Here is a 9,900-nt window from a genome sequence, read left to right as displayed (position 1 = left end):
TTGTAGTCAAGTGGGTCAGGAGGGTTGTAATATTCTTTGACCCTGGAGAAGGCTATATACACCTATGATGTGAGGTTTTGCTTTGGGACTCACTTATGGGAAGAGTTGAGTGATTTGGCCAGATGAGACTATGGGTAGCCATTGAGCCCCCTGGCTTTGAAACCCTGATGCTGGTGCTTCTCTCTCTGGTGAATAACTAGGTATGGATGTAATGGTCAGACAGCTAGAAGCCCTGTCTGTTGATCTGCTGGATTGTGTTACTTTCTCTGTTTGTATTTTTTGTCGCTTGTAACTTGTTTGTATTCTCTGAAGTTCAGGGTGCTTTTTCCCCTGAACTAGGTAAATGATTTATGTTTGATTAAGGATTGTTAACCATTTTTGAATTGCTTTCCTTTTAGAAAAGCAGATCAAAGAACCTGTGCTAGCAGCCATCCTGGGTCTTGCTTGCTGCTACAGTTAAGTCAGTTAAATTAAAGCTGGCTACAACACACCCCTGGATAAGGTATGTGGACAGATTAGATGGATGGATAGATGGATAGGCAGACGGAGTTAGATGTACACACACACACACACACACACACACACACACACACACACACACACACATATACATGTATATCCACATAATACCATACATATATACATATGTATGTATATTACTCATGACTGTCATTCATTTAGGACCTTAGTGTTTTCCACGTCTGTGTGTGTGTGTGTGTGTGTGTGTGTGTGTGTGTATGTACCCAGGACAGTCAATAAGTGAACTAAGATGTACGTTGCTAATTGAAAAAAAAAAATTAAATCAAGTTCACAGACCCCAGGTTAATAACTCTGCTCTATAATTTATTTGTGAAATAAAGCCTTTTTCTAATTCAAAATTCCATAAGCATTATTCTCATGAACAGCACAATAGATAACTTAATAGTGCCTCTCTCAATCCTATGACTATATTTTCAGCAAGAGATCCTAATAAATAACTTACATGCAATTTAGGTCCAATATTTAACTATCACAAACTAACTAGAACTCTACTATTCAAGCTGATTCTGAGCCCTTTCCTGAAACTCTTTTGCATCAAATTGAGGATGTTAGACCTCTCACTTAAGGAAACAAAATTCGTGTGTCACATAAACGTACCTTTACACTCTTCAACTGCCCTTGCCATTAAGCAGAGATTCCAAAACTTTATTGTGTCATAGATCCCTCTGGCAGTCTAATGAAACCCAAGAATCCTTCTTCAGAATGTTTTTAGATGTGTAAATGAAATACACAAGATTATAAAGATAACCAATTATATTGCATTTCCAAAAAAAAAAATTATTGATATATTATTTTTATATCACTTACATTTCCCAAGACAATTTTTCTCCCTCCTTCTTCCAGAGCCAACTCCCAAAGCAAAAAGTGGGAGAAAAATTCACTAACCAGGACACAGAAAAAAGACAAACAAACCAAAGCCTAACATTATACTCAGTGTTCCAAAACCAGTTCCCCACCTCTGCAATGGAGCAAGAAAGTATGTTCTTATCTCAGGAGATCAAGCTTGGTCATTAAAATTTTGAATCACTTAGTTTTGGTGCTGTTTTTTAATCCCGTTTACATTATTGTGGTCATTGTGCGTGCTATTTTCTTAGTTCTGCTTCCTTCACTTTCAATTAAATCATGTAAGTCCCCATATTTCTTTGTATTCATCATTTCTTACACTACAGTAATATTCTACTATTCATGTATAATAATATACTTATAGGACCATAGATTTGGGGCTAGAATAAAGAGGCCATTAAACTCTCCATTTTACAGTTGAGGAAACTAAGGCACAGCAAAGTTCAATAACTTCCTCAGGGTCACACATTAAGTGTCTGAGGAACTATTTGAACCAAGGTCTTCCTGATTAAATGTCTATCACTTTATCTACCAGAACAGGTTCTCTTTTTAAGCCATTCCTCAACTGATGGACATGTACATCAATTCTAGTTCTTGGAGAATATGAAAAAAAATACTGGTATAAATATTTTGGTGGATACAGGGCCTTTTTTTCATTGCCATGCTTTAGCATGGGTGCCCATCAGTGGAATCTCTGGGTCAAAGAGTATGGATGTTTTAATCACTTTCCTCCTAATTCCAAACTCCAGATTATTTTGATTAGTTCGCAGCTCTCCCAACAAGACATTTGTGTGCTAGTCTTTCTACAACTTCTCCAACAGTTACATTCTTTATCAGTTTTTCCAATTTGCTGGGGATAAAACAAAATCAAGAGTTGTTCTGAGTTGCATTTCTCTTCATTTTAATGATCTGGAAGAATATTCATTCAAATAGTTAATAGCTTTAAATTCTTTTGAGAAGTATTTATTCATATCTTTTATCACTTGTCTATCTGGCTAGATCTTTCAAGGTAAATTCATGTTAAAATTATTTTTAAAAGTCACTAGTTATTTTTGGTAGACTGTGTAACAGACATTTTTTAAAATCATGGTAGAATTGATAGAAATGAGAAAAATAATAGCATTATTATGTTTTAATAAAATAATGACCAGAGAAATTCTTTTTTATCAATTACTCTATGGCTAAGAAACGCAAACTAAGAATTGTGTTCAATCTATATAATCAGACTAGAGTTTTAGCTAAGGCTTGCTTGCTATGTATTATTAAACCTAATTAAGCTACTTTTTATAGGTTAAGTTGTTAAGAGTTTAACTTCTTCCCCTCTTGTGAGCCTAAATCCTTTGTTTTACAAACTTTCCCGTTCTCAGTGTGAATTAATTTACCTATTTGTAAGTTAATTCTCATTTACACTCATGAATACTTACAAAACAGTCCATGATGCTTTCATAGTATTCAATGAATTGCATCATTAATTTATGGTTAACCAAGCCAACAAGAAAGTTAACTTTTGACTGAAAGTCACATGGGGTTGGGGACACCTACAGCCCTAATGTTACAAATGTTCTATTTCCCTAATCTTGTTATACTTCCATAATCCTGCAAATCTTACAAATATGCATCAATATAATGAATATTTATTAATCTCATGAATATATATACACATGTATGTGTGTGAGTGCACACACACACATATAAAGTTTTTATTAGTTTCTCTTTATTGACTATAAAAATGTGCTCTGTAAACCCCTCGGTCTATCTTTGGCTACCGAGGAACCTTAGATTGGCAATTCTTAGCTTTACTAAGAAATGAATCATGCTTGGAACGTTCTCCCTCAGTTTACCTGTGTTTCTCACAGAACATGGCAGAGGCTAATTAGGCAACCCTTTAAAAAGTTTCTCTGGAGAATGGTATGATAGATATAGATATAGCAGTAAACAGCTTCCAAATCAAACCTGATTAGAAGAGAATAGGAATCTGCAGTTTGAGCTCTGTTTGGAAGAGAATTTATCAAAACTGACAATTCTACTTGAACCTTAAACATTAAGTGAGAGCATTTCCATCTTTATATTTTAAAAATATGTCTAAAACAAATGCCAGAAATGGGAGTAAGATGTATTAAATTTGGCAGTGAAGTACAGAAATCTAAAGAGGACTGGCAAGCATCAAGTTCAATCCTGAAAGTTCTATACCATATTCTCACTCAAATGAAAGTATATTTCTTCTCTTCAGAAATGCACACAGATCACAAAATATAACGAGATGCATTATGACAATATTTTTAATGTTCTCTGAAATTTAATGACATATATATGTGGGTGTATTTATATGGATAGGTATGTGTGTATACAGACAGGCACTATATATAAGTGTGACAAAATGATTGGCATATAACATGGATTCAATGTAACCCCATGATAAAAAATGGCTACATGGATCTGTTAGAGGCATTTCATATACACATACACACACGTTTATATATATGTATGTATGTATATATGTGTTCTACATTATATAGCATATTATATATATTCTATATTTACAGATATACAACATATAAAGAGAAATATGCATAAATGCTAAAAATTATTTTTTCTCTGTAAATCTTTGGCAATGTTAGTCATCTGATAAATAAAACATGAAAATGTAAATTGTTTAATTAAATGATATTAATTGAATATACTAAACATTTCTAGAAATATAAAATATGAAAGTTCACTTGTTCAAAAATCCTGTATTTAAGAATCTGGGCAATATAAACTGACAAAAAATAAAATTAGGATTAATTCAACACTACTCCCCAAATCACTGAAGTGGCTATTCTGCTCGTTTTAATACAGTTTCTAGAAATCCTGAAGTAAAGAAAAGTATATTTAATTACAAAATGTTTGGGATAGTCAAAGAATTCCCCTTCAAAGCTCTCATTTTTTAAAATGCTTGTTTGGTTCTAACTATATAGGGAAAAAGTCCTACCCACAAGTTAGTGGTCTTTTACCTTTTTTCCATATTTTCTAGTCCATATTAACAAGGAAAGTTCACCCTACATTTAGGAAAGTTGGCATCTAAAAGAAGTCACAACACACACCATCAACCACAGTGGAAGTGGCAAACAAATGGCTCATAACCTTTCAGAGTGCAGCCTGAATCAGATTAAAACGTAATTGGGGAATATAAAATAAAATAAAAATACAATAAGACATAAATATTACTACATTTTGAAAAACAAGTCAATATGTAGTCCATATGGATGATTATGTATGCATTAGTGGCCACTGTTTCTATCTGAGGTTGACCCAACTCAATTATAGTACCTGCAAAAACACCCTAGAAGTACTAGCAGGAAGGCAGCAATAAATTACTCAAAATCTTAAATAAGGGCTTCCTGCAGTGGTAAATTTTTCATCAAGGTTCCACCAGGAAATATAAAATAACTTGCATGGAATATGAAAATGGGGGCAGAGCCAAGATGGTAGAGTAGAAACAGGACTTTCCCGCAGCTCCGGCTTCTACCTCCTCCAATACATGTAAAAAATTACTCTAAACAAATTTTAGAGCTACAGAACCCACAAAGTGGCAGAGATAAACAAATCTCCTGCTGAAGGCAGCCTGGCAGGCCAACAGAAAGGGTCCATCACAGCGTGCTGGGAGCCGGGCCCAGCCCCATGTGAGCCGTGTGGTTTTGGCCCCAGGGCAGCCTCGACCAAGAGCAGCCTGAACAGACTTCAGGAGAGTGAAGCACCAGCAGCTGTGGTGGTTACAGACTTCTCAACCCATAAATGCCAAAGACAAAGTAGAAGGCAGTGTGGAACTCTGTTGGAACGGGTGGACAGAAGAGACTTGTCCCGTGAGAAATGGTGCAGACACAGCAGCTGCCCTGCATGGCTGCCTCAGGAGCTCCTGCCTGCAGATTGTAGGGGGACCAAGCGACCATTCAGAGGGTAATCGCTTTTGCTTTAACCTGCTGGGATCTGGATCATGATCTTGGGTGGTGGTCCAGGGGTGTGTGACCAGGTGCCAAAGCCTGCAGAGAGGGCACCCTCCTAATTGCTCCAACAGCTGAGAAAACCCCAGCAATTTGGGACAAAGCTCTCTCCATTTTGAAAGCAGAGTTCTACTGTGGAAAAGAGTTCAAAAGTCAAGTAACTGACTGGCAATATAAGCAAGCACAGGAAAGGCAATCCTACCATAGATTCCTTTTTTGAGGACAAAAAGGATCAAAGCATGGAACAGGAGGAAGACAACAAAGTCAGAACTCCTGCATCAAAATCTCCCAAGAAAAATATAAACTGTTTACAGGCCATGGAGGAGATCAAGAAGGATTCTGAAAACCAAGAGAAGTGGAGGAAAAATTGGGAAGAGAAATGAGAATGATGCAAGAAAATCAAGAAAAGTGATTCGACAGCCTGATGAAAAAAATAACACCTTAAAAAAAAACAGACTAACTCAAATGGCAAAAGAGGCCCAAAAAGCCAATGAGGAGAAGAATGCCTTAAAAAGCTGAATTTGCCAGATGGAAAAGGAATTTCAAAAACTCACTGAAGGGAATATGAAAATAGGAAAAAAGCACTCTAGTACTTTTAGCTCAAAAGATCTAAGAGTCTTTCCAAACATAGACAAAATATATCTTAAGACCAAATATCTTGTAGATATCGTTTTTCTTCCCGTAACGTAGCCAACATTTTCATTGCTTCCAACTTTTCAACCCCAGCCTCTTTGCTTAAGATCTCCACTAAAGCATCATTCACATCTTTCGCCATTCCTTTTGCATCTCTGGAAAAGAAGACCATTTTTAGTTTGATGTAATACTTTACTAGCAAGTATAGCAAATTTAGCAGTAATCTTACAAAGGCAGCAGCAAAGTCTCAGACACAGATCAGAGCAGTACCTCAGAATCACCTGAACAGAACAGGTCATTAGAGAACTCTGGCTGATGCTAATTAAGACTGATTGACTCTGGTACAGCTGATCAACCAGATATAAATTTACTTACTGTATAGTTGAGGGATGTCAAACTCATGGCCAGTAGACACACAAAACTCCCAAATATGCCCTGAACTATATTAAACATAATTGGGAAATGTTTAACAAAATACATACAGAACAACACAGATAATGTTTATTTGTGGTTTTCTAGTCAATGTGTGATTGGCAGGGATCTGTTTCTATTTGAGTTTGACATCACTGGTATAGTTCACATTTCTCCATCTCATCTTCCAGGAGGCTATAAAACAACATAAAATATTCTGCCAAAATCCAGACACACTCTACATATTTCCTCTGGTCAACTAGTATAGTAACTTTAGCAAAAACATTCTTTTGTTTCATAATTTGGATCTGACCATTATGTAATAATTAAAAATGAAATGGGCATATTGTCATAGGGTCTATCAGGGTAGAATGTACACTGAGTATGTTCAGAATGGCTATTTATAGTTGCCAGGCCCAATTATGTTACCAGAGCTGCTACCATCTAACCTGCTATGGTTAAGAGTTTAAGCTAAGGCTCTACATATAAAATACCACATAAAAACTCTAACAGTTTTTATACTGAATCTCTATGATCTATAATAATGGTGATTATACATTTATATAGTACTCAATGATTACAAATTCTTCATACATATCATATCATTTAACTTTCACAACCACCCCTGTTTAAGTAGGGTACATACATTATTAGTGATTTGCAACCTAGATGTCATTGTGGACTCTTCAATTTCAACCCTCTTATCCAATCTGTTGCCAAAGCCTGTTAGTTGTAGCTTTGTAACTCTTTCTTCCTCCCCTTCTCTCTTCTGGCATGCCACCACCACACTGCTGCAGGTCACTTCCCATGGGACTATGCCAAAAGTCTCTCCCACTCACCAATCTATCCTTCACCCAGCTGTCAAAATGATATTCTTAAAATGCAGGACTAACCATGTCACTCCCCTGCCCCATAAATTTCAATGGTGCCCTATCTACCCCCTAGGACTAAATATAAAATCCCTGACAGCACTGAAAGGCTAACAGACTAGTCATATAATGACGAAAACTTAAGTTTCTTTTATGAAACAGGAGAAGTACTAAAACTGCACATAAACATTCATCTAACACCTAAATTAGATATCCTTATTTGGAAGACTGAGGTGAAAATTTATGCCATTTTAATACAAACTTTTAACCACTTAATAGTTATGTGCTCTAAATGAGCATCCTATGATATAAAATGGTTTTTGTTAGCACAAAATCGTATCTGTTACATAATATCAATGAGTTAAATCAAAATAGTAATTGCATTTAAGGTAATAACTAGGATTTCCACCAAAGGATCATGACCCAGAACTAAAAAAAAGACATAATTCCTTAAGAAAATAAATTCCAGGTTTGTCAGTCTACTCACAAATGCTCTGCATTAAAAAGGAGGGAAGAAGGCAATTTCCTTACTGACATTAGCAAATAATTCATGTAAAATATAAGACCACATATATACTCCTCAAGCTGGTTTAGTTACATAAGCTAGATTAGTTTATATATGGCAAAGTTAATCTTCATCACCATTTTCTATCAAGGACATTTTGTGTAATTCAATTGGTGTAGGGAACTTCTGGCTAGTAAGACTGGCACATTCTGTGACACAGTTTTAGCTAGGTGCCTGGTGCCCTAAGAGCTCAAATGATTTGCTTAAAAGCCAGAAATTATCAGGGGAGGGTCTTGAGCCCAATTCTTCCCAACTATAAGGCCAGCTTTCTCTTTACTATGCCACAATGATTAAAGTATCAAATTTTAGGCAAAAAAAGTATGTTCAAATATAATTTTAACACTTCTGGTTTTGCACTTGAGAAAGTATTTCTTCATTATGTGGCCAAATTAATTAATACTGAAAGCTATTTGCAGAACTACTAATTTATTTTTCCTACTTAATGTACTAGTATCAAATCCACTCACCCACACACATAGATATAACCCTTTTCCTGGAGAAGGATTCTTGTGACTTCCTGGGAATAAAGGCGAATATTATCTTGCACATATTTTGGCGGGTGATCTTCCCCATTAACAGGAATATCTCTTGAGAAGGAGACTTTAAGCTGAGTTAAAATTCCATTTTTGAGGAAATGATGTAGGTCTTCTCTGAAATATAACATACAGATAAGGTTAGCTAGTTTTTAAAATGCTGAACATTAGAAGTTATTATTAGCCAAGGATCAGTTGTAAAACACTAGAACGCTAAATGATGGAATACCTGAATAAATAGTCTCTATCCTTATGTCTGCAGCCAAAAAATAGCCACATGGCTCCAAAATTTCCATCTGGATGCTGTTCCTGGATCTTTTCTCTAAATGAAAAAGGAAAATAATGTACTTGATATTGTAATAATGTAAAAGCCAAATTTCTCTGCTGTTAAATAATACTGTAAAGCAATGCTGGTTAGTTTTTAAATTGTTTCTTTTCTTTTTTATATTTAACATTCTACCTTGATAATCAATCATTTAACCAACTTTTGAATGTTCATGGCCTGATCACAAGAGCTGGTATCATAAGGCCTAAACAGAGCTTCTCACTTTTCAAATGAAAAACATTATGTAAATCTAATTTGAAAAAAAAAAAGGTATAAATATATAATTTCTAAATACAGAATGGAAAGGATTAGTAAGGCTACTAAACAAAGATTTTTAAAACTGTGTGAAATACTAAGATTTTTACATTACATTTCAAATCCCATTTCCTTAATGTTTGACAACTTTGAAGAACACAATGAAGTTTCTAGTTATAACATAGAAAATCAAATATCTTAATGTAAAATTTTATGATTTATTGTTTCTGTTTTAACATCTAATACTGTAAAAGTCAACTTGGATTTTGTGCCTATACTATAATATACTGAAAAATACTAAGATTCAATCTATGAAATGCAAAAACTCTTCATTTGTCTAAAAAAAGTATGAGAAAAGGAAAATAAATGAAGGAAAAACATTTTCACTTAATTGGAAACCATAATCAGAAAATAAATTAGGAAGTTAAAACATGGGCAATTAATAATTGTTGAATTAGGCCAGGTTATCTAAATTTACCCCAAATTAGTATCAAAATTGGCCCTAAGAGATGGAATGTGATACAATCACTATGTACCTAAGTCTCTTCTCCCTTCCTCCAACTTGATCAGTTCTTTACCTAAAGGGCAAGGAAGCTGGCCCTAAGACTAGAGGGGGTACAAGCCAGTTGACTGACTACAACTTTTTGGTGTTGGCTTTCTAGTCACCTAAGGACATAAAAAGTTCCATCCACAAGGTGTCTGGAGCCTTCAAACTCGATGTATACCCTAAGGTTACGGAAGTCATCACAGATGGACCAACAGGCCAGACCCAGGCTAAATAAACCTCCCTTCCTTAACTATTTTAATCTAACACTGAGCCTAAACTAATATGAAATTGGCCTGAATCAGATCAAAGGAAAATTGATCTCCCTAAACATTTTCATCTATGAAAGAAAGAACAAATCAATGAGTTGGGCATATAACTAAAAGAAATAAAACAACCTCC

At 35.2% G+C, this 9,900-nt stretch overlaps 1 protein-coding gene across 3 annotated transcripts in view; it reads right to left on the bottom strand.

The window, feature by feature from the left end:
• Window positions 1–3,644: 3,644 nt before the first annotated feature.
• MTRR (5-methyltetrahydrofolate-homocysteine methyltransferase reductase) overlaps window positions 3,645–9,900 on the bottom strand; it is a 49,031-nt gene continuing 42,775 nt past the window's right edge. For all 3 annotated transcript variants that reach the window (XM_069076947.1, XM_069076962.1, XM_069076952.1), the window contains exons 13-15: window positions 8,604–8,696; window positions 8,309–8,491; window positions 3,645–6,151 (exon numbers count right to left, since the gene is read on the bottom strand). In XM_069076947.1, coding sequence (XP_068933048.1) covers window positions 6,007–6,151; window positions 8,309–8,491; window positions 8,604–8,696 — 421 coding nt within the window. In that variant the 3' untranslated portion in view covers window positions 3,645–6,006. The remainder of the gene's footprint in view (window positions 6,152–8,308; window positions 8,492–8,603; window positions 8,697–9,900) is intronic.

Source organism: Petaurus breviceps, unplaced genomic scaffold, assembly GCF_028583685.1.
Source record: "Petaurus breviceps papuanus isolate PSGF00001 unplaced genomic scaffold, PetGlider_PUasm1.0 151, whole genome shotgun sequence".
NCBI lineage: Eukaryota > Metazoa > Chordata > Mammalia > Diprotodontia > Petauridae > Petaurus > Petaurus breviceps.
This window is presented reverse-complemented; position numbering and strand designations above follow the sequence as displayed.